Source organism: Impatiens glandulifera, chromosome 5 (genome assembly GCF_907164915.1).
Source record: "Impatiens glandulifera chromosome 5, dImpGla2.1, whole genome shotgun sequence".
NCBI classification, from domain to species: Eukaryota; Viridiplantae; Streptophyta; class Magnoliopsida; order Ericales; family Balsaminaceae; genus Impatiens; species Impatiens glandulifera.
Window position 1 is genome coordinate 39,972,289 of NC_061866.1, and position 25,806 is coordinate 39,998,094.

Consider the following 25,806-nt stretch of genomic DNA (forward strand, 5'->3'; position numbering starts at 1 on the left):
AAAACGTGAAAAACGTGTAAAACGTGAAAAACGTGTTAAAACGTGTGAAAACGTGAAAAACGTGTGAATAATGTGTGAAAACGTGTGAAAAACGTGAAAAACGTGTTGTAATGTGTGAAAAACGTGAAAACATATTAAAACGTATAAAAAGCGTGAAAACGTGTGAATATGTGTAAAAAACGTGTGAAAATGTGAAAAACGTGAAAAACGTTTGAAAAACGTGAAAAACATGAAAAACGTGAAAAACGTGAAAAACGTGTTAAAACGTGTGAAAACGTGAAAAACGTGTGAAAATGTGTGAAAAACGTGTTAAAACGTGAAAACGTGAAAAACGTGTTAAAACGTGTGAAAAACGTGAAAAACGTGAAAAACGTGTAAAACGTGTTAAAACGTGTGAAAACGTGAAAAACGTGTGAATAATGTGTGAAAAACGTGAAAAACGTGTTGTAATGTGTGGAAAACGTGAAAACGTATTAAAACGTGTAAAAAACGTGAAAACGTGTGAAAACGTGTAAAAAACGCGTGAAAACGTGAAAAACGTGTGAAAAACGTGAAAAACATGTGAAAACGTGAAAAATGTGTGAAAACGTGTTGAAACGTGTAAAAAACATGAAAAATGTGTGAAAATATGAAAAACGTGTTAAAACATGTGAAAAACGTGTGAAAATGTGAAAAAATGTCAAAAACGTATTAAACGTGCCAAAACGTCAAAACATATTTTAAAAGTTAACATTTTGAACCGATATTTTATTTTACAAACATTGGAATTAGAATTGAATTACAATTCTATCATTTTCTCAAACATAGGAATTGAAATTGAATTACAATTCTATCATTTTTTCAAACATAGGAATTGAATTGTAATTTAATGCCAATTCTCATGGAATTGGAATTAGAATTCCAATGCCAATTCCAATTCCAATTCCCCATCATCAAACACACCCTAATGGTTTTAGATTTTTTTTTTAAATTTAAAAATAAAATATTATTATGATATTTTAATCATCAAATCACTTTATTTATTGATTAAATTATATTTATTATACTTCTATTAAATTTGAATTTTAAATATAAAAACTATTTTTATAATTAATCCTAAAAAATATAAATAACCAAGTTTTTTACTTTTTTTCATACAATTTTTCAAGAAAAATAAAATCCAATAAACCCAAGATCAAACAACCTTAAGTTAGAATTAAATTGTTTTAATTCAAAATTTTATTTGTATAATTATGAGAATATAATTGGAATCATATTACAACTAACATAATATTATTAAAATGCAAGTTAATTTGGATAAAATTAATTTGATAGTAATTTAAGTGATAGAGTGATTAGCTCAAGTCACAAGAGTTATTAGTTCAAGGACTAGGAGTAACAACAAAAATTCAATTTTCATTAAAAATGTATTAACTGTTGTATGATTAAAAATAAAAATAAAAATAAAATGTTAGATATAATAACTCCACATTCACTTAAAAAAAAGTTGTTATTCCCATCTTAGAATAAGGAACAAATCATATAATAGTGTACAATGAATACTTCAATTAATTTAGTGAAAACTCATATAAAGGTGTCCCTTCCAACAACAATCACATCTTATAATACCCAAATCGAACCAAAAACCAAGCCATTACCAAAAGTTTCCGCAAGAACACTTCTCATCCTTAAAATGATGAAACCTATTAGCGTCGCGAACAATAATCTCCCTATTCACTATACCCGAAATGAATTTCAACACTGTATGACAATCTCCACATATTCGAATATTCTTCACTATCCTTATAACCGTACCAGGAACAGCCTTGAGCAATCCATAAGCAACCGCCACCCTTTCGCTATGCCAAAACAGCTGTTTTTCTTTCTCAATTTGGTCCATATCATGTAAAACCTCACTTATATCAGGAACATAACCTCTTCTCCTCATCTCCTCATCCAATTCCTTAAGCAAACAAAAGATCTCATCTTTCAAAGGATGAGATGTTCCCCCAGCGTAAAATACCTGCAAATCCAATCCCAAATCAATGCAACTATAACCCGGTTCCTTTGTAATATCCTTAACCATCATCAAATTCCGAATCTTAGAAACATTTTCCCACATGGAATTACTAGCGTAAGTGTTCGATAGCAATATGTACGTCGAAGGATCCTTCAGCTCCAAACTCATCAAATGATCCGCAATTCTAATAGCCATCTCATGATTTCTATGTCGCTTACATGAACTCAACAATGCAGCCCAAGCAGCTTCATCAGGTTCAAAAGGCATTGATTTGAGAACATTCTCTGCCTCTTCGAGATGCCCTGAACGACTATAGAGATCCAACAGACATGTATAATGCTGTAGAGATGGAGTTAGCCCGTAATCCTTACTCATTGATTTAAAAAGGTGACGACCTTTGTCAACTAAACCAACATGACTACAAGCATGCATTAATCCTACGAATGTCACTTCGTTAGGTTTTATTCCTTCTGAAACCATTTCATCATATAAAAACAACGATTCCTTTGCATTTCCATGTTGAGCCATTCCGACTATGATAGATGTCCATGAAACTATGTCTCTTATGCTCATACTATCGAATATTTTCCTAGCCACAAGCATGTCACTGCATTTAGCGTACATGTCAATAAGAGCGTTACCTACGAATAAATAAGATTCAAATCCTAGAACTAGAACTAAACAATGGATCTGTTTCCCAAGATTCAAGGCTGGAAAATTAGCACATGCCCCAACAATGCTTGAAAAGATAAAAGGATCTTCAATAGTTATGTCTTCCCTTCTCAATTCAATGAAGAAATTAAACGAATCAATGTAATGCCCACTTTGCACTAATCCAGAAATTAAAGCTGTCCAAGTGAATAAATTGTTCTCTTGCATACCTCTCAAAAGCTCAACAGCTTCAGCCTTTCGTCCCAATCTAGCATAACCAGAGACTACTGATGTCCAAGAAATCGAATTTTTCTTCAGAATTGAATCAAATACTACTCTTGCTAAATCGGGCACTCCACATTTAGCATACAAATGAACAAGGGAGGATTTGACAACATCATCATTAGAAAATGAGGAAAAGATAAAACCAGCATGAAATTGTTTGCCCAGTCTTAAGAATCCCAATGCAGCACATGCCTTGACTAAACTGGCGAAGATAAAATGGTCAGGTAATAAACCATCCTGCACAAACATGTAGGGGAAGTTAGTGAGGGTATAGCTTGGGAGATTGGCTTGGTTAAAGGCAGTAAAAAGAGAGGACCATGAAGCCAAATCTCGGTGGGACATTTCGTCGAACACTTGGTGTGCACTTTGAAGAAGAGAACATTTTCCGTAGACATCCAAGAGGTTGTTCGAAAGATGCCTCCACTGATAAAGACCGGATTTGATGAGGTGGGCATGGAGTTGTTTTCCTTGAAGAGGGGTTCGGTACCTAGCACAGTGTTGAAGATGGTGAAGGATGTTGGTAGACTGCATTAGTTAACTATTTGGGGATGTAAAAACGAGGATAAATTCTTCTTCTTCTTCTGGCTAGGCTGCAAAAAAAATGAAGTGAAAGGGTATCGCTGGTTCTGTCGATTAAAAGATAATATCGATTGGACAAGGAAAGAATGATAAAGCAAAGAAAGATGCGAGATTCCTTCGAGCAAAGAAAGAGAGAGAAGTCTTAATCAGCGATTTCAACACCACCGCCGGTGAAGACCTCTCTCTCTCGGCCGCTGCTCGCGGTGGTGCTGAGCTGAATCTGATTGTGTCCCACATCGGTGAAGAAAAACGGGAAATTTGATGAAATGGCCTGCCTTAATTCTAAAATAGGCTCGCGGTGGATAAAGTTTGTAAAATTGGCCTTTTTACATTGTGAAATGACTCTGATGCCCCCATAACGGATTTATCGCTGATGTGCGATCATTACAAGTGCGAGAATAATGTAATGCTCACAGATCATAAGTGGAGCATTACAATTCTCGCACATCATAGTATAAATTATATTTTCTCCCAATTTTTACCCTTATTTTAAAACGTTTAAAATTATCCCGATTTCTCTACTCTCCAAGACTGACTCTCCACGACTCCACCCGCACCACTTCAACCTCGGGAATCGTCCGTCCGTCTCGTTTCATCATCGGTCGGTCGTCCGTCTGTTCGTCCTTCCGTCCGTGTCGTCGTTCCTTTACAGGTCAGTTTAGGGTTTGTGTTTGAATTTAGTATAACGTTTCATCAAACGTCTAATATTTGTATTCATGGATAACATATGCTTATATATTGATGGATAATCCTTAGTCTTTAGGGTATTTGTAGCTTTTAGGGTTTAGGGTTTGGTTGCAGTCGATTTCCCATTCGAATAAAGGCACACGTTTGATAGACAACGGCCTATCCATTGTCGAATAACCTGATTTTCTATCCACAAGCGAGAAAATCTAGAAGTTATTGCACCTAAAATTTATTTGTTGTGAACATCAGTAATTTGTTGTTCCTTTTTCAGTCTAATTAATGATTCTTCAAGACCAATGTAGAATGTATGTATGATAACTTGTACATGAACATACAAATTGGATAGATGATTAAGTATTTTATATTGTGAGCTGAAACATTGATGATTTTCTGATTGTTCTAAGTATTGTTGATTCAACTAAGTCAAATTCTTAGCCATATAACCCTTCTTCTGGAAATTAGCAGATATTGATTGATGTTCTTCTTTTCTTGTATTCATCTAATGATAAGTTTTGCATTCATGGGTTTCTGTTTGGAAAGTCAGTAAGATATCATTCATTGTGCTTAACCCTTTCCCTTCCTATACTTGTGGTGGATTTGATTCTTAACCATTTTCTATTGTTGATTAACTCTTATTGTCTTCACTCCATGTGTGTCATTCTTTAGTTCATGGTAACAAAAGTTCCCTATTATAAAGGTACTTGTAATGTATTTTAAATCTTACTGTCTGTTGATGTCTAACTTCAATGAATGACTCTTTGTTCTATGTATCTTGTTACATGGTAGGATCTCTTTCTTTAGCTTTGGGGAAATTTATTTAACTACTTTTGGATGTGGCCCTATTTTAGTTGTCATTTCTTTAGCTTTGATGATTAATATGATTGAATATTGTATATTCTGATTGTTTGTTCAATGTTGTTTGTTTTTTACTTACTTGTTGTTACTTTTTTGTAGATGACGTCAACCATAATTCCTGAGTTTAATGGTATGTATCATGGAAATCCAATATGTCCATAATTACTTACTTGTGGTTGATATGGACAATGTGGATGAGATTGCGGTTGGGGATGAAAATATGGAGGTGGAGAAGGTGGTGGAGGATCTGTTTGAGAAGACTGATGAAGATTTGGTGATTGAGAAAGTGGAGATATGTATTTCTCCACTTTGTGTATGTACAATTCTCGCATGTTCTATAATATCAATTTTTGTATAATCTTTTCCAATGGGCAGGGCCAGATTGAGGATCAGAATATGGAGGTGGAGAAGGGGGTGAGGATGTGTTGGTTGAGAAGGCGGATGAAATGTAGATTTGGTGATTGAGAAGTTGGGTGAAAAGGTGGAGGTATGTATTTCTCCACTTTGTGTATGTACAATTCTCCACCTTGTTCATGTAATAGCATTTTATGTATAATGTTTTCCAATGTGCAGGGCCAAATCGGGGATAAAAATATGGAGGTGGAGAAGGTGGAAAAGAAGGAAGATGTGCAAAAGAATGTGGATGAGGAGAAAGAAGAGAATTTGTTTGTGGAAGACAAGAAGAATAATGTGCAGAAGCCGAAGGTGGAGAAGAAGGTAAATGTGTAGAAACCAAAGGTGGAGAAGAAGGTAGATGTGCAAAAGAATGTGCAGAAGCTGAAGGTGGAGAAGAATAATGTGCAGAAGCTAAAGGTGGAGAAGAAGGTAAATGTGCAGAAGCCGAAGGTGGAGAAGAAGGTAAATGTGCAGAAGCCGAAGGTGGAGAAGAAGGTAAATGTGCAAAAGAAGGTGAAGATTGTGTATGCATGAGAAGCCAAAGCAAACTCTATGTGGCAGTGATCAGTTTTAAATTTGGCCATAATATTCATCTTGATGTGGTATGTACATGCATCGTGATATGCTTTTGGAAAAACTGAGCACAAGGCATTGGTGATGCTTGGGTATCTATCGGATACGAAGACGAGATCATCAACTAATCCAATTGCATCTCTAAGTTTTTGCATTAAATAAGTTCATTAGTTGTTATTCTCTGAATCAACAACGCCGAATGCAACAAGATATAGTTGTTCATTCGCATCTAATGTTATCGCCACCAATAGCTGACCTCCAACCTTGTGCTTAAGAAAAGTGACATCGACGCATAATACCGGACGACAAGAGGTTTTAAAACCCCTAATTGAGAGGCCTAGGGACATGAACATATACCTGAAATGACCATCCTCATCCGTCTGAATATCTGTTATGGTACCCGGATTATTCTTCTCTAACATGTACAGGTATGATGATAATTTGCCATAGGAATCTTCTACGGTTCCTCGCACCGCTATTAAGGCCTTTTCTCCGGACCTTCAAGCCTTATTATAAGTCATCTTTATTCTACAAGTTCTCTATATGTCTTCAATTATTTTCTTGGTCATGTGGTCATGGTAATGGTCCATGTACTTGCTCTTCATGCATTCCCCAAAAATCAATGATGGTGTTTGCCTTTGATTCTCTTGCCTCGTCAAAATTGAACATGTATGATCTTTTATAAATTTCTGAATCTCAAACATCTCCGAGAATTTTCCTTTCACATCACGCAATCTCCACTTGCAATTCTTATCCAAACATTTTACACACCAAAGTTCTTTTTTTGACTTCTCCATTTTAAATTCAAAATGATTAGTCATTGCATATGTATGTACCCTCAGTTGAAGTTCTTTTTTATTCTCAAACAACGTACTGACTTCCAATCTGATTTCCAAGTTAATGCCTCATGTATCAGATTTTCACTACTTGGTATGTTACTAGCAACCCAATCACTAGAGCTTGGTTGGGTACGAGCAACCCAAACATTGTTTGGTTGTGTACTATGAACCCAATTACTACCGTTTGGTTGTGTACTAGGAACCCAATCACTATTGTTTGGTTGTGTACTAGGAACCCAATCATTGTTTGTTTATGTACTACGAACCCAATCATCAACCCCCTCATTCAGACGCAAACATGAGTCTTCTTCTATGTCATTTAGAGTTTCAAACACAACCTCATACTGCTGAAACTTCGGGAATACGTCAGAATCATCAATTGCTAGAACCACTACACTTTCTTGAGTTGGGGGCGTTGGGTTACTAGGTAGTGATTTTTCTACTAAAGATACACACAGTGCAGTGCGATGGTGGAGTGATATCGAGGTTTCAACTAAAAAGAAGTTCACATCCATATTTTGTTTGATATCAGTTATATAGGAAAATTTGTCATCCATACTTGGGGCATTATACTTGGTTTGAAGCAATAAATCATATCTAGATTTCTCAACATTAGTAGCAGAATATATCATATCAACTAATTCAGCATATGTAGAATTTAGGGGAACATTCAAACCTCTAGTTGACTTTGGAACAAAATGAGTTCTGCAATCCGTAATTTTCCACTCTCCATCAAGGTAAAGAAGTACTTGAGCTGCAATTGAAAACAGTTCAACGATTATACGCGTATTGTAATGTTCTGTTATTGGTTCACATAAAATAAACGTACACATTTGAGAACCCATTTCAGAACGAAGAGTTGTGGGTCTTTAGCTTAACGAATGGACGGAGCTGAGAATATAAAATAATTGTAAGTTAGCTAAGAAACATGAGAATATACAAAGTTCGTGAATATACAACAATGAATAAGCTAAGAAAACATCAGAATATACAATGCTCGTGAATATACAATGTTTAGACACATACCCTATACCATCAATATAAACAGATAAACCATAAACTCTACAAATACCCTAAAACTAAGGATTAACCATCAATGAGTTATACATAAAAGCGGACTAAATAATAACATTACACAACCCTAAACCCAAACACAAACCCTAAACTGACCTGTAAAGGAACGACGACATGGACGGAAGGACGGCCAGCCGACCGGTCGATGATTAAACGAGACAGACGGACGGACGATTCCCGAGGTTGAAGTGGTGTGGATTGAGACGTTGGAGAGTGGAGTCGTGGAGAGTGGAGAAATCGGGATAATTTAGAACGTTTTAAAATTAGGGTTCAAAATTAGAATTAGGATTTATCTACTATGATTGCGAGCATTACACGATGTGCGAGAATCGTGTAATGTTCCACTTATGATGTGCGAGAATTGTAATGCTCCACTTATGATGTGCGATCATTATAGGTGCGAGAATTGTAATGTTCCACTTATGATATGTGAGCATTACAAGTGCGAGAATTGTAATGCTCCACTTATGATGTGCGAGCATTACATAATTCTCGCACTTGTAATGATCGCATATTAGTAATAAATCCGTTATCGGGGCATGGGAGTCATTTCACAGGGCAAAAAAGCCCATTTTATAAATTTTATCTACCGCGGGCCTTTTTTGGAATTAAGGCTATTATGGAGGCCATTTCATCAAATTTCCCAAGAAAATAGTGTTAAATTTGTTTTTAAAAATATTATATACATAATTATGTTTTAAATTGATTTTTATACAATTTTTAAAAAAAAATTCCTATAAATTTAAAGAGAAATGATTATGGGAGGGAATTTGGAAAAAATAACAATTTTTTTTCTCTTTTATCACACTTTATCATTTTCCAATCAGTGATATGGTGACACGTCATTCCCTCTCGTCACTCTTCAAATTTAAAATCATTTAAAATTTTATACACCCGTTAATTTTTGTTTAAATTATGCGCAAAGTGGTATATTCATTTTTCATTTTTCTTAATTCTATTTGGATATTTTGTATTTGTGTTGTGCTCCAAAAATCATATAAACTATAAATATTATTGATGATGAAGGAAAGAAAAATGTACGACAATTAGTTAAATTATAAAAAGTATAGGCATTACTATTTACTAGATATAAATATTATATATAAATGCAAAATCCGTAAGAGAAGTTGAATCGGACGACTAGACATAATTACACCAAAGAGATGATAATCCCTTTAGTAAGAATGAATTTAATTTTATTTGAGGAAGAAATCAGTTTATTAGTCAAAATAAGTTTTAATTTAAATTTAAAAAATACAATTTAGTTAAAACCTTATGCGATAGTTATAAAAAATGTTCAAATTTTGACCATAAAATAAGAAATATATATACTTTGAATTATGTTCTTCATTTTGTACCATTTGAATATTCACTATTTCAAGCAAAAATAAATGTATAAGAAGATATTTCAAACAAAAATAAATGTAGAAAGAGTAATTTCAAATAAAATCATATATAAAAATATTTAAAACTTAAATAAATACACCGAAAATTTTATACATATTACCCCGAAATCTTTCTAAAGTGTCAACGTTATAAATTTCAATTGATAAATATTTAACTATTAAAATAATAATAATAATAATATAATAAACATCAAAATGAGCTATTGTTGAAAAAAATTGATATTTTCTAAACTAAACCTAACCTAAATTAAACATTAAAGTAGGTTTGGGTTAATGTATTTTATAACAAAATAATTTAAGTATAAAGATACTTGACTATTTTATTTATGAGATAGACATTTTATTTTGTGTTTATAAAATATCTCAAAAAGTATCAATCAAATTTTTGGTAACTGACCTATTGATACGATGCAACAATTTTAAGTCGAGTGATTAAAAAAATTATAAAATATTTTTTATTTCAAAATAAATAATTCTTTAATATTTTTTATTATTCTTTTTTCATTCTTTTTTTTTGTGTCACATCTAGGGGTGGACAAACCTACCGATCCGATCTGACATTTCGGATCGGATATCCGCCTCCGTTTTATTCAAAAATTGCGATTCGTATCCGATCCGTATCCGATCCGGTATCTGACCACTATCTGATTCGAAACACCGGATCAGATCGGATCGGTCAGTCGGATACCCGTTGATCCGATTTGTTCATATTTCAATTTTTTTTCACATTTTAGAAAATTGAAATTGTTCTATTAAGGATCTCAGTTATGAATAATGACGATTTGAGAAAAAAATTCACAAACAAATCTAACGGAAACGGAAGAAAAAACAATTGGAAGAGATATATTTTTATTTGGGTATGTAAAGAAAAATGAGAAAATAGAAAGAAGAGAGAGATTATGTATTTTTATTTCGGAAGAGATATATTTTTGTTTGGTTTGTAATTGTTTAATAATATTTTTATTTGAATTTGTAAAGAGAAAGGGAAGGAAAAGATTGAAAGAGAGAGATTTTGGTTGGGTTTGTATTTAATTAATAATATTTTTATTTGGGTTTATTTATTTAATAAATTTTAAAAATTACCGGATCGGCTTCGGGTATCCGATTTTTTTTTTGCCCGATCCGTATCAGATCCAGAAATCCGGTAAAAATATCGGATCAATATCCGAATCCGATCCATCGGATACGGATTTTTTCGGATCAAATCGGCCGGATCAACGAATCGGATCTTTTGGATCGGATTTTTTGGCCACCCCTAAATTTACATCTTCTCTAACCTCCCTAACCATAAACTTTTAGAAACCTCAATTACAACCTCATTTTCTCAAATCAAGAAACAAGCGACATCAACCATATTTCTCAAGCAGTAATCTGACCACATATTGTTAATGTATTTACTTTCTGAAATCGTTATTAAACACAGTTCTAGAACATAAAATTTTATTATTTATAACTAATATCAAATGGGTATTGCGAGGAATGAACCATTAGATTTAGATCATTTCAATGGATAGAGCTATTCAAAATTGTTTTGAATTTGCTTAATTATTCAGTAATTGACTATCATGTTGTTATTGGTTATGCAATAATGGAGCACGAGGTTCTGAATATTGAAATAGCTGATTGTACGAAAGAATTTGATGACGTTGATGGGAGTTAACGGATCTTGCGGAGTGATTTTTCATATGGTCATTGTTGACTATATTATTTACGTTGGTCACCGAAAATTTGACCTGATGTAAACATACCTACCTACATTTTTAGGTATTTTTTAAACACAAGAGTAAAGTGTTTATTTTTTAAAAAACATTATAAGTTTCTTTATCCCGTAATTTAATTATCTTTTTTCACTTATCAACATTTGTACAAATACTTTTATAATTTGTACTATTTAATTTAACAAAAATAATTCGGCCTTAATGTACTTGTCTCGCAAGAGTTTTGAAGGAGGAGACGAGTAACGAAAATATCTTAGGGCATCTCCAACCCTACTGCAAACTGGGTTTGCAGTAGCCCATTCTCCTCCAACCGGCCTCCAAATCCTCCGCCAAAATGAAGTTCCGGCATATCTAGAGGAAGAAGACGCCATATATGGCGGAAGACTGTTCATGCCTGCAATTATCCAAAATATGTGAAAAGGTCCTTGTACTTTTTTATTTTAATTAAAATTTTCTTTAAGTTTTCTTTTATATTAAACATTTATTTAATTATATATATTTATAATCTTTTTGTATTTATTTATAATTTATTTAAGTATTTAATAATTTTTTTTATTTATATTATAAATTTATAATTATAAATAATATTGATAAAAAAATTAACAATTTTCAAAAAATATAAAATAATAATAATTCGTTATATCTTATAAAATTTAAAACACACACTTAAATTACTAAAACAATACTTAAAAATAAAAATTACAATAATTAAAATTACAACATAAATAATACAATAATTAAAATTACAACATAAATAATACAATAATTAAAATTACAACATAAATAATACAATAATAAATAATCGGATAAATTAGCATCACTTCCTCCAAGATTATTGAAATATCCTGAAAATGTACCCGTCGCGAATGGATCTGGTTGATCTTGATTTTGAGCTCTTTTTCCATTATTCGTGCTTGTTCAGATAATCCAGTGTACAATGAGACCATGTTTCGTCGGAGATATCGAATGTCTCGCTCATTGTTCATTCGAATTGTTGATGCAGTCAAAGATCATGATCGCTACTTCCAACAACGATGGGACAACACAGGCAAACTTGGATTATCTCCAATACAAAAAATAACTGCTGCTTTTCGTATGTTGGCATATGGTGTTCCAGCAGATGCCACAAATGAGTATATTAGAATTGGAGAGTCCACTGCAATTGAAAGCATGAAAAGGTTCTGTCGAGCTATGGTTGAGATATTTAGCGAGCAGTATCTCAGAAGGCCAACATCAAATGATATTTCTAGACTTCTTTATGTTGGCCAGAAACGGGGATTTCCTGGAATGTTAGGCAGTTTAGATTGTATGCATTGAAAGTGGAAAAATTGTCCAACCGCGTGGGCTGGACAATATACAGGCCGTAGTGGAAAACCTACAATCAATCTCGAAGCTGTAGCAGATTATGATCTTTGGATATGGCACGCATATTTTGGTTTACCAGGCACCAACAACGATATAAATGTGTTAGAGTCATCTCATCTGTTCTCAGATCTAACTCAAGGTATTTCTCCTCCAGTTCATTATGTAATCCAAGGAAAAGAATATAACACGGGCTATTATTTAGCTGATGGCATATATCCAAAATGGTCTACTATTGTGCAAACAATTCATGAGCCTCGTGGTCCGAAGAAAAAATATTTTGCAATGAAACAAGAAGCATGTAGAAAAGACGTTGAACGTGCATTTGGAGTTCTTCAATCACGTTGTGCCATTGTAGCAGGACCGGTACGATATTGGAGAAAAGAAGTGATGCATGATATAATGACTACGTGCATAATTTTGCATAATATGATTGTTGAGGATGAACGTGACCTTACTGCACCTATTCAAATTGAAACGGAAACGCTTTCACCGGAGGTCGAAATGGTGATAGATGAAAATACTCGATTTCAAGATTTCATTTCTCGATATGGAAAAATTAGAAACAGAGAAGCTCACATATCGTAATGCATTAATTGATCATCTGTGGGAGGAGTACACCAATTCCGAGAATTGATATCATTTTTATTATTTGTACTTGTGTAAGTTCTTTTTTAATAATATTTAATTTAATATAATTTTTGTTTGTTTAAAATATTATTAAATTATATTTATGTGTATGAATTATTAATTTATAAAAAAAATTCATAAACAAATGAGAAAAGATTGGGGTTAAATTTATAAAGTTGATAAATATATAGATAATATTAGTAAAGTTAAAAAGTTGTTGTAAAAAAGAATATTCTGAGAATATTATTTTGAGTTTGGAAATGAGTTTTTGGGTTGGAGATGAATTACTGTTTGATGTGATGTTTACTGCATTTTGGAGATAAAAATGGGAGTGAGGATTAGAGATGGTCTTATGGGAGAAAAGATTCGACCCTAAAGGAAAATTTTCTAATTAGTCACAGTTGTCATATTACTCAAAATGATTTAAGAATTCAATAATTAAGAAAAAAAATCTAATTAGTCACAGTTGTCATATTACTCAAAATGATTTAAGAATTCATTTTTAATTAATTAATTTACATATATGATACTTATAATGAAATAAACTATAATTATAACTATGAATTTAATTAAAAATTAATAAATTAATTACGAGTTATGTATACATAGTAATTAAATATGACAATTATAATCTGTCATGCGTTTTTTTATCCGAATAATCTTATTTTAGGCGATTTTTCCAAGTTATCTCAGTTGATCGGGGATAAGGCGATTTCATCACAAACTTTAATAAATATAATTAAATATATAAATCACTAATAAATTTATTTATTTTTCATATTTCTGAAAAAGTTAAATTTATTCTTTATTATAATATTAATTTGAATATATTAAAATATATATTATATAAAAAACATAATTTTATTGAAATAGTACTAAATTTATCCCTTAAGTTGAGGTCATTTTTTAAATATATTCATGATTTAGAAATTTGTTGTTTATGTCTAAAATGGTTAGAAAGTCTCAAATTTGTATAAATTGATATATTTTATGTAGAATAATTATTCAAATATATACTAAATAAATATTCAATTAAAACTACACTACCTGATTTGATTGAAAATTAAAATTTTATCATATTTCTCGCATAACATTCATTTTTGTTCAACATAAATATAATATATATATATATATAATGATGCTTAATTTTTAAAGTGTTCGGATTGTCGGGTCGAGAGCTGTGGTTAATTTGAATATATATGAGAGTAAATGGATATTTGGGTCGGATTTTGGGTTGACCCGTCCATAAAAATTTTAACGTAATATTTTTTCACGATTTTTTATATTATTAATCGTGCAAATGCACGAAATACATACTAGTATCTAATAACTCGGTTTGTTTTTTAAATTAATTATAATAAAGTCATAATTTGTATTATAAAGTTTTTATAACTTTAATTTGATATATATATTTCAGTTTTGCAAATTTTCCTATTTAATTATTTTTCTTTGGAAAATTTTATTTTGTCCACAAGGCAGGACTTTTACTCATTTTCTAACTTGTATTTTATTTTGGATAATAATTATAATTGGAGATACTTTTTACACGAAAATCAATAATTTTGAGAGCTGATTAATTAGATTTTTCACTTTTTTTTAAATCATAAATTCATAATAGACATGTTCACAAATTACATTTATCAACATTTTTTTTCCAAACTTAGAAATTCAGCCCTTATATATTCATGATGACAACCATAGAAGGTTTTATTGGAAATATTACATGCATATATATCTATATGATATATATTGATTTATTAATGCTGCAAATAAAACATAACACATTGGCAATTCTCAGGGTGATGGATCTTCATTCTTCAATGCTAAATCCTCATGGCAAAGTAAACTCTGCAATTTAAAACATATGTTCCAAAATATTTGTCAAGACATTTTTACTATTAATCTAATAAAAAGAATTAAGATCGATAATCGGTATCAAATGTACCTCCACACTTGAAACCAACAGGGCGGTTAAGAAGGTTGCACCGTTTGGGAATAGTGATGGCAATCTCGGGTTTTACTCCCGCGCTTTTAGCAATGTTTGAGAGTAACACGGCGCATAGGCAACTCGGGTTCTGGCCCAAAACCTTGACCTCATTGCAACAATTGCTAGAAGGAGCGACAGTTGAATCCTTAGTAGCGGACAAACAAGGAATGAGCTTCAAGATTTCCATTTCGGTTTGACCGCACCCTCCTCCAGCCCCGTGGGCTCCCTCGAAGACCAATGCCAGCCCGGCCAAGAACAAGAACCACACCATGACATTATAAATATTGTTCTGTCGTGGAGATGCCATTGCTTTTGTCTTCACTTATTACTTACTTATTTTGTTCATAAACTTGTATGAATTTATACAAGGGAAAAGGAAAAGAAAGTGGACAAGGCACTTTCATTTACTCAATGTGGAGATTATGTGGCTTCCATAAAGCCAATGAAAACTCGCCATATTGGCATATTCTAGAAAAAGCTTAATCTCACCTAACGCATACATAGTTTGAAGTCCGAAGTGTCATCATAATGTTTAATTTGTTTGAAAATTTGAGGTAAATTTTGTTTTACCCAACAAAAAACTATTATGTCGTCCTATTTTGGGACATTTTTAATGATACGATGGTAAGTCACATTTCTAAAAAATATATATGATATGATTACCAATAGTCGTTACAAGAACACGACCCATCCTTGAAAAAATGAAACCTATAATTGTCGCGAATAACAATCTCCCTATCATATATCTTCGACACCATCTTAGTGAAAGAATGGCAATCCGAACATATACGGAGATTCTTTACAACACGAAGAACCGCTCCCTCAATTGTGCTAACTAATCCAAAAGCTATCGCCAATTTTTCACTATGCCTACTAAGCAAAAACGCTTTCTCGTCCTCATCCACATCAACAATAACATTCGTCAAGTCGGGTAAACAACCCGCATCTTCAAGCCTCTTGTTCATCTCCTCCAACATCAAGACGATATTTCCCATTTCCGGGTGTGAATCGTTCCCCGAACTAAACTCGTGATTCACTCCACCAATCTCAATTGAGCTCTTCCCAACTGCTTTCCTTATCCCCTTTTCTTTCATCTCCAAACGAACTCTAGCCACATCGTCCCATTTTCCAACCGCAGCGTACGTATTTGAAAGCAAAACGTGCCCACCGCTTTCGTTATCTTTGTTATCTCGTTCATTCATTCTCTCGACCGCGTAGGCCGCGATTGCGTCGTTTTTATGCGTCCTACACGCAGCCAACAGAGCCCTCCATACCACAATATTCGGTTTGACCGGCATGTTCTTTATTACATCAAGGGCTCCCTCGAGAAACCCCGCTCGACCAAGCAAATCGACCATACACCCATAATGGAACACGTTAGGTAAATCAATCAACCTAAAAACTTGTCTCCCTTCGTTAACTAAACCGGCATGGCTACATGCGGTTAGCACTTCCACGAATGTGACTCCATCCGGTTCAAACCCTTCTTTCGTCATCTCATCGAACAACTCCAAAGCCCGGGCCCCATTTCCTTCCATCGCCATCGCCCCGATGGCTGCAGTCCACGCTGATGTGTCCTTCTCCACCATCCGATCGAATACACGCATGGCATTCCTCGGATCACCGCACTTTGCAAACATGTTCACGAGAGAAGTCGATAGCTTCACATCGCATTCAATCGCGTTCTTTATAACGAAACCGTAAATCCACTTAGCCGTGTCGAGTGAACCTAACCAACCACAAGCCAATGCGACACTAGCCATTGTTACCTTGTCCGGTTTCAACCCTTCCATTTGCATCCCACGAAAAAATCCAACCGCTTCCTCGAACAATCCTTCGTCGACTAAACCGCGGATGATAATGTTCCAAGAAACAAGGGATTTGTTCGGCATCCGATCGAAAACATTACTAGCGGAATCTAGTTTACAACACTTAATGTACATATCGATAATTGCATTACTAACACTATCTGATTCGTCTAAACCATTTCTCACTACGTACCCATGGCATTGTCTTCCGAACGACAAATAACCTAACCGAGAAGAAGCATAAACGGCCGACAGCATTGTAATCCTATCGGGACGATGTCCCTTTATCAACATTTCATCTAAAATACCAATAGCTTCTAGTTCTAATCCTTGATGGATATAATTAGACAACATGGTATTATATAGAACTAAATTTTTATCAAGGGATTCATCAAAATACCTCTTTGCTTGATCGATATCTCCACATTTCAAGAACATATCGACTAATGCATTCACCAAAATGGTATTGGTTTCGAGTTTCGAATCACAAATATAAGCAGAAATTCTGTTGGCTACATTCAAATCCATCAATTTTGAACAAGCAGAAACTACAGCTACCATTGTAACTTGATTAGGAGAAATACCAGTTTGCACCATTTCAAAAAACAGTGAAATTGCCTCTGTTTCAAGACCCCTTCTAGCCAAACCACAAATTAAGCTAGTCCATGACACAACATTCCTCTCAGACATTTTATCAAACACCTTATGTCCATACTCAATCTCTCCACATTCAAAGTATAAATGTATCAATGAATTCTGTATAAACATATCATGTTCCAAACTCATCTTTATCAAAGACCCATGAATTTGCAAACCCTCGGCAAGATCCTTCCTTTTCGCGCAAGCGCTCAAAACAAATGGAAATGTGTAATGGTCAGGTTTTAGATTTTCATTCATCAACCGGACGTAAAGGAGTATACCCTTATCGTTATGTCCAGAAGAAGAGTAAGCCCTAATCAACGAATTGAAAGCATAAACAGAGTTCATCTGATTGTCGGAAAGTTCAAATGCATTTGTTGCGTATTCTAAGCTTTCAGGAGTGTTTATTTCAGCGCAAAGAGCAATTAATTTAGTCAGAAAAGAGGGTTTTTGATTGATACCTTTCTTCATCGATTGAGCATGCATCTGTTTCAGTTCATTTAAGTTTCTGCAAATTCTCTGAGAAGCGTTACTGGGTTTACTTTGAGGAGAACGAAATTCAGCTTTATGAAAGGGAATGATGGTTTTAGAGATTAAAGGAGAAAGAGTGAGATCAGCCATTTTGTCGCGTCTTTCGTCGGCGACGATGACCGGCGATTATCGCCGTCGCTGCTGTCAAACGGTACGTTTTGAAAGTCCGATTGAATAGTTAATACGATAGAAAAGAATGTTAAACTGACCCCCTGAATATATAGTTAGATATCAAATAAGCATCTGAAGTTATAATAATGTCTATTAACCTCTCAATTTATAAGTATAGACTAAATAAGTTTATTTTTCATCTCTATTCTTAGGGCCAAAAGTTTGGGAGCCCTAATCCAAAAAAGAAAGATTTTTTTTTTTGTATGTTTATTAAAAATATATAATAGTTTTATTTTCAAATTAACCAAAAACTAATATGAGTTAATTGATTAAATATGTCACTATTATTTTAAGGTCACATAATCAAATTATGGATGAATTATTTAGAAAAAAATATTTAAGGGTCTATTCCCGTTGCTTAACTCGCCTCATCCTAAGGGTCCGGGCATGAGCTAGAGGGATCGAAACTGGAATAGACCGGGCCACTCGTTGGATTAGCCTGCTTTGATATTCAAAGCCATTGAATGATGAATTTGGTCAGTTTTCGCCTCTAATCCAACCAGGAGAGAACAAGCCTTTGTAGCCTTCCATCTCGTCTCCAGAATCTCTTGTCAGTCTTCATGGGAATCTAGTTATCTTATGTGACGCATTCAAAACCTTTGTCAAACAAGAAAATGAGTTTTGAGGTCTTGGGTAGAAAGACTAGACCAGGGATCTTTATATTCTTTCGGTCGGGACGGGAAAACTCATATTCTTCTGTTTATGAACACCACTACACTTTTGTATTTTTGTGTCAATTAATTCAAGATGTCCTTTGTATTTCAAATATTGCTTTTTATCTTTTTGCTAGGTTGTTTTCACATTTTGGATATTATCTTGAATAATTATTTGTTTTACTAAAAATATATATAAAATAAAAAATCAATTGCGGTTACTTTATTAATTATTAAGTGTTTAATTTTCTTTTTCTATTGTCGACAACAATGAATGATGTGAATATGGATTTAATGTTGGTTAGTTCGTTTTCAACATCTTGTATTTTTAATTTGAGACACTTAACATTAGGACCTCTTACTTTTATGAATTTATCATTAATTTGTTTCAAATTAAATTTATTATAGAGAAAATAATAAACACAAAATATAAAAAAACATGACTAACAATGTTTACATTTTCAAAAAATCGTCAATTCTATTGATATTTAATAAAATATGATACAACTCATTCTATATTATTATATCCGAAATTAATGTGAATATAATCATATATAATGTACACTATCTTTTTAGATTCATCAATTTAGTAAAATATTGTTCTACGATATTGTAGGACCTCCTAAATACATGGATCTTTTCTTGTTTTTGTTTGAAACTATATTTATTGCAGTAATTGGTATAGACAATGCTGAAAATTTGCATAATAAAATGATTGTAATAGAGAAAATAAAAATATATATATATATATAAAATATAATCAGATAATCAGATTTCATGATCAGTGTTTATATCTTTGGAAGAGAAATGATAGTGTAGAATTTGAAAAAAAAGAAACGTGAAAAAGAATATATGACGCAATATGATTAGCTAAAAAAAAAACTCTCTATTTTCTCTCCATCCACTTTTTTTTTCGGTCAATGAGTAATTCATGTCATTTATTCTCCCAATCCCTCCCCAATTTCCCTTCTGACTCCTATTTTGAAAAACTATTAATTTAATTATTTTTTATAACAAATTATTTTTTTAAAAAATGGTTAAAACCATTTCATTAAAATTCTAAAAGTGGGAGGGTCAAAAATCAAAACTAGACAAGTTTTAGTTAAGATTATAAGATGACAATTAAACGACCCTAAAGAACCTAATTAGTAGCAATCAAACATACAGGAAATAGAGATTACAAACAAAGATTACAAACTATATCAAATCATAATTATCCCAATTATGATTTTTATTTCCATACCAACCTGATGTTTCAACATATTGTCTTCCTCTTCCCCTTGTCCTTCTTATTCCCCTTCCCCTTCCTTTTGCAATGAACGGGGGATGAACTGAAGATGTTGATGAATACTGCATATTCTTATCTTGATTTCTTTCTTTATATGAACTTGTTCTTATTTATAGAAATAATTATTCTTCAGAATTTCTGAGTTTTTCACTTTGTTGTTCTCAACTTGAATTTCGAGATCACTGTCTTTAATTCCTTCAACTTCATCTTTGGAATCCTCAACAACTTTAGATTCCTTTGTATCAACATTGACATTCTCTTCTTCCTCTTGATTAACCTGAGTATCTTCCTCTATGTTTTCATCAGCAACCACTTCAACTTGATTTGATTGAGAATCATCAACTATCTCTTCAACATGATTAGGTGTATGATCCACCTCCTTCTTCATATTGCTTTCTTCTTGTACATAATTTTTTTAATCTTTTGTTTCCTATTTTTTAACCACATTTTGCTCTTTAAAAATAGGCACATTTGTATCGGTTTTCCTGCATCTTTATTTTCTGACCATTATAAATTTTTTGATTTTCTTCCTTAGCCAAATCATATTTTGGGCTTGAATCACTACAACAAAACATATTTTCAACGACCCTTATATGCCAACCCATATTAAGCGTGAGTAAAAATTAAAAGAAAAAAACTTTTGCCAACCTTTATATCTATACCACCACCTTTATTTTTTTTATATACCAACTTTGTAACTTTGTTAAAACCTTATAATTTTAATATTCTAAATTTTAATAATTTTTATGTTTTATTTTTAAACTTTGTAAATATTTTATTTTAATTTTTTAAATTTTTTTAAAATTAAATTTGACTTAAAATTTTGTTAACATTAAAATTTAATTAATATTTTTTATATAACATAATTTTTAAACTTTTTATAGTATTATTAATATATGTCTTTTATTTAATTATTATTTAAATTTAATTAAAAGTAAAATATGAGAGAGTTTAGTAGTTTCTGAAGTGTTAATATGACATTTATCCCACATTGGAGAAAAAGAAGAAGTTTTTGGTATATAAAATATGAGAGAGTTCATTAATTTATGAAGTGTTTTTAAGGTAATAATGTGCTGGACTATGGGTTCACCCTAAGAGTTTAGGGTTATGTTCATAGGTACTTGAGAGATGAAGGGAAATAGAGATAAAAAAATAACATCTAAAATGAAAATAGAAAAAAACAAATTTTAAAAAAATAGTTTAAAAATAAAAATAGACTTTTAGCGACGTTTTTTAATTTTGCCAACGCTTAAATAAGCGTTGTTAAAACTTTTGGCAACGCTTGTACCGACGCTTAAATAAGCGTGGTAAAAACTTGCGCCCACCCTGCTTCTGGCGACGCAAGAATAAGTGTCGGTAATGTTTTTAGCGACGCCTTTAAAGGTTGGCAGAAGTCTTTTTAAGCGTCGCCGAAAGTCATTTTTGTTGTAGTGAATGTTGGAAAGTATTGCAGAAAGAGCATCTGTCTGGCCTCCACTCATAAGTGATTTCCATGACAGTAGGTTTTCCTTTTCTGTCTACTACTGTCATACTTTTCCATGTAGTGTGCTTCTAGGATGCACCTCAATGCTAATTCTAGCAAATGTTAGGTGCTCTCCTCCTTCAGCAATTAGATCCATGTATAATGGTTTACCCAATAAACCTACAAAATGACTAAGGGCTTCAGAATTGTACATATGTGCAGGTATATTCCAGAGCTTGAACCATATATGTGCAGTTTCTTTTGGCTTACTCAATAGGTTCAAGTCTTCGGACCATTTTTCTAACTTCATACAATTGAATCCTATATATGTATGCCCATTTTCTAGAATTTCCTCTATATTAGATCACTTTTTGAATTTAAGAAAATATAAATCATGGACATCTGCTGAAATCTTCTCCAGCCCTTTTCCTTCCCATTGCTTCAATAATGCATCTTTAGTAATTGGGAAGGATACTCTGTTTTTCCCTATGTAGTTTCCCACAACTACATTTTCCCATTCCTTTATATAGTTTTTCTCTACTTCAGTAGGCAATTTAAATTCAAATGGAGAATTCAGTACATCCACTTTTGTCTGTGTATTGCCAAGTAGATTTTCCCTTTATAAGAATGATCTTCTGACTTTTTTGCATTGTTGTTCTTCCAGACTTCATTAGTTTTCCATGTCGAGTTACTTCTGATATATATGACTTAGATTTGGGAGCCTTCATTAGTTCCTTCATTGTATCAACTGGCCATTGAACAATTTCTTTATATTTTTCTTTTTTTAAAAGATTCTAGTCTTGAATATAGTGGGTGTTGAGTTGAATTGTAATCTGTTGTGCTTTCTCCTTATTGATGACAATTTCTCCCCCTTTGGCATTCAAAAAGAGCTTTGTAATCTAATTCTTGAGCCCAAAAAAATTAATTCTTTCATTATAGCGTATCTTCCAAGCTCCTTCATTATCCCCTTGTTTTCCTGCATTATTTTCAATAGGAATTTTCCCAACAGTAGTTGGAGTAGATTGCTTAATTGTGTTAGTATCCTACTGTTCTTTGATAATTTCTTCAGAAATTCTTTCAAATTCTTTGACTGTTGCTTCCTTAATTCCTTCCAGCACAAAATCCCTAACTTCTTTTGATTTATTACTTTTGGTATCCTGTTGTTATTACTAATGGCAGAGACAGAGTAATAGAACAAATTAATTGCAGAAACCCTAATAGATGATCAAAAGTAAACCGCAATCGAGGGCAAAATCTAACGGCGCTTACAAATGTACAAGAAACCCTAGACTATCAACACTTAATGAACGACGCAAGACAATACCGGGATTCCTGTGTCGATCGTCCCGTGCCGCTTGTGCCTATTGTGTCACCTGTGCCAATCGTGTCGTGCCGCTTGTGCCGATGGCGCTTCCTTTGATTAATGGAAATTTCGATGTCGATTTGATGACTTGCGGTGCAGGACAATATCGTGTCGTCCGTGCCTTTCTGCCTGTGCCTATCGTGCCGATATACCAATCGTGTCGCCCGTGCCGATCGTGCAGCATGTGCCGATCGCGAATCAAATCTCCAGAGTTTTTTTCTCTCTCTTCTGATTTTGAATTGTCGTAACAAATTATTAAACTAATTATTAAACTAATATTATGTTTAATGTCTTTATTTATAAGAATATATTTAATTACAAATATGTTAATAATAAATCTGAAATTCATATAATAAATAATATATAATTAAAATACTATGAGATAAAGTTACAAAAGATTGGTGTCTAATACACGGTAGTGAGTTGGTTAATTAAAATGGGTAAACTTCTAATTAATTTGTTATTCATAATTTTTTTGTACAATTTAATTAAAAAAAATGAGTAGTGATAAAAAAGGAAAAATATTTGGAACATATTGAATGAGTTGGCATTTTAGACATCACCGTAAAAATAAAATGTTTATGAGTTTTTTCTTCACTTAATAGGAGTCTGGGATAAATTCTTTGTATGCTTGAGCTATTGAGATTGAGTTTTTTTTTTTTTTAAATTAATTATTTCTCTCTATTCATTTTACTAATTTTAATATATAAAAAAATTTATTAGTATTATTTAATTACCACAAAAGTTTATATATATATATTTAAATTAGTAATAGGAAGAAAAATAAAATAAAAAAATTATTTTTTAATTACAAATTATATAAATATACGTTTTAATATATATATATATATATATTATAAAAATAATAATTATAATGTTCCAAAAATAATATTTAATTTAATAAAAAAAATTCCAAATAAATTATTTGTCATCCAAAGAATATTTTTTCTCAATAACCCTTAAATAACCAACATGAAACAAATTACTGTAAGATAATAATATAATAAGTTATGGGAGAATATGAAATAAATAATTAATATTTTATTTTCTTTCATTATATATATTTAATTAAAATATATTTATATCATTTCTTAAATTATAAATATATATGTATATAGAAAACTTAATATATATACTAATAAATTTATATAAAAAATATATATAATTTTAAAAATAATATTATTATAAATAATTTAAAAATAATAATTTTATATTTAAGTATATTAATATATATTTATAATTAAAAATATATTTAAATTTGTTATATATATATATAATATTTTAATAATTTTAAAAAGTTATATATATTATTTTTATTTAATTATATATATAATTAAAATATTAAGATATTTTAATAATTAAAAAAAATATAAGGAAAAATAATTCTCTTATTTTGTAATTAAAATATCAAATAATTTAATTGTTATTTAAGAAAGGAAAAATAAAATATATAATTTAAGAAATTGTTAATTTTTAGAGTAAAATGTACAACAAAACAAAATTAAAGATAAGGAAACTACTACACGACTAATTTATAATGTGATATTTTCGTGTCAACTCATTCGCTCCAAAATAAATCTTTCACTCACTAGTGTTGCTACTATTAAAGAAAATTAATATTAATAATAAAATAAAAAGTAGATAAGGCCTAGTTCGTGTATATTTAAATAACTTGTAACACAAAAATATCATATCATTCTTCCTATTTCTATCATATTATATTCATCACCCAAAATATTTTCTATATATTTTAAAATTTTCTTTTTTTTTTATCATTATATATTAATATCTTTTTAATTTTTTTACCAAAAATATATTCGCATGAAAATTATTATCGCCGGGTTATTTAAATGACCGGGTTATTTAAATGACCAGGTTATTAAAATAAGCCGAATCCGAACCAGACCTGATATTATAGCAAGACAAGAAAATATATCAGAAATATGTATATTGTAAAAAAAAACATATATTGAAGAGATGATGATGGTGCATGAAAGAGACCCCACAATGGAAGAGCTTAGAAGAAGGCATGCAAATGCAGGTAAGGAAGGAAGGTGCTTTGATGAATATGGACAAAATAAAAGACAATAATCATGACAATAGAAATGGTGCTAGAGGGGACATGTTTGTTTCATCAGATTCTTATGTTTGGAATTTGGATAATCACCTTTTAATTAACTAAGTAAACAATAATATTCAGATTTTTTTTTGTCAGCCTCCCCCTTAGTATATACATCAGCCCTAATTCCGATGCCATAATCATAATCAGACAAAACTCACCACCCCATTTCCAACCATTAACGACCATCAACACCAAAACAAAAATCAAACTGCCTTCTTCAGTAATTTCTAGCTTAATTTGGACTACATATCACACTTTCCCATTTGGATCATAACTCCAACCCTTCTACTTTTCTTACATCCATCTCATATTATTATTATTTTAATGAAATATCTCCTTTATATAAGAATTGTCAACAGTCAACAATATTAAGAGAGGTAATTATTATTTCATGTCAACTGCCATCATTTTTCATTATTCAAATTAAAGTTCAGTTTTCTATATATATATATATAACAATTTGGAAAGGAAATTTATTTTATATAGAAAAGTTTTTAAGAGCAATTTAGATTATTGTTGGAATTATTTTTATCAATTTTTGGGACGATATTTGGTATAACAATGTATTTTGAGCTTATTTCAATTGTTATATATATAAATGTCACAGTTAAGAATATGTTTGATTATTGTCTATTGATTTCGTTAACTGAATTAGATATATAAATAAAATGAACATTATGGAGAATTTGTCAATATCTATACAACCAAGTGTTCCCGTCTGAACAAGA

General features: G+C 31.7%; 4 protein-coding genes across 5 annotated transcripts; 1 reads left to right on the forward strand and 3 right to left on the reverse strand.

Moving 5' to 3' along the window:
* Positions 1-1,458: 1,458 nt before the first annotated feature.
* LOC124940682 (pentatricopeptide repeat-containing protein At4g14050, mitochondrial) lies at positions 1,459-3,728 on the reverse strand. 2 transcript variants are annotated; one of them, XM_047481215.1, is made up of 2 exons: positions 3,252-3,450; positions 1,459-3,172 (listed from the first exon to the last, which is right to left on the reverse strand). In XM_047481215.1, exons 1-2 carry the CDS (start codon positions 3,315-3,317, stop codon positions 1,634-1,636), a joined length of 1,605 nt encoding a protein of 534 aa, XP_047337171.1. In that variant the 5' UTR covers positions 3,318-3,450; the 3' UTR covers positions 1,459-1,633. The 2 variants fall into 2 exon arrangements, with proteins under 2 accessions (XP_047337171.1, XP_047337170.1); XM_047481214.1 differs by having other exon boundaries at positions 1,459-3,728.
* Positions 3,729-10,932: 7,204 nt separating this feature from the next.
* On the forward strand, positions 10,933-13,012 carry LOC124939333. Its single transcript, XM_047479815.1, has 3 exons — positions 10,933-10,969; positions 11,985-12,368; positions 12,423-13,012. Exons 1-3 carry the CDS (start codon positions 10,933-10,935, stop codon positions 13,010-13,012), a joined length of 1,011 nt encoding a protein of 336 aa, XP_047335771.1.
* A 1,602-nt stretch (positions 13,013-14,614) lies between these two features.
* LOC124940268 (putative lipid-transfer protein DIR1) lies at positions 14,615-15,382 on the reverse strand. The gene is made up of 2 exons (XM_047480769.1): positions 15,000-15,382; positions 14,615-14,902 (listed from the first exon to the last, which is right to left on the reverse strand). The coding sequence occupies exons 1-2, from the start codon at positions 15,346-15,348 to the stop codon at positions 14,886-14,888; spliced, it is 366 nt and encodes a 121-aa protein (XP_047336725.1). The 5' UTR covers positions 15,349-15,382; the 3' UTR covers positions 14,615-14,885.
* A 283-nt stretch (positions 15,383-15,665) lies between these two features.
* On the reverse strand, positions 15,666-18,192 carry LOC124940440 (pentatricopeptide repeat-containing protein At3g22690). The gene has a single exon (XM_047480959.1). It carries the CDS (start codon positions 18,107-18,109, stop codon positions 15,701-15,703), a length of 2,409 nt encoding a protein of 802 aa, XP_047336915.1. The 5' UTR covers positions 18,110-18,192; the 3' UTR covers positions 15,666-15,700.
* Positions 18,193-25,806: the final 7,614 nt, after the last annotated feature.

Coding starts and splice junctions, on each gene's coding strand:
- LOC124940440 (XM_047480959.1), bottom strand. CDS start 18,109: ATGGCTGATCTCACTCTTTCTCCTTTAATCTCTAAAACCATCATTCCC.
- LOC124940682 (XM_047481214.1), bottom strand. CDS start 3,466: ATGCAGTCTACCAACATCCTTCACCATCTTCAACACTGTGCTAGGTAC.
- LOC124940268 (XM_047480769.1), bottom strand. CDS start 15,348: ATGGCATCTCCACGACAGAACAATATTTATAATGTCATGGTGTGGTTC.
- LOC124939333 (XM_047479815.1), top strand. CDS start 10,933: ATGGAGCACGAGGTTCTGAATATTGAAATAGCTGATT. Junction 10,970..11,984: donor GAATATTGAAATAGCTGATT/GTACGAAAGAAT, acceptor GTGCTTGTTCAG/ATAATCCAGTGTACAATGAG. Junction 12,369..12,422: donor AATGTTAGGCAGTTTAGATT/GTATGCATTGAA, acceptor GACAATATACAG/GCCGTAGTGGAAAACCTACA.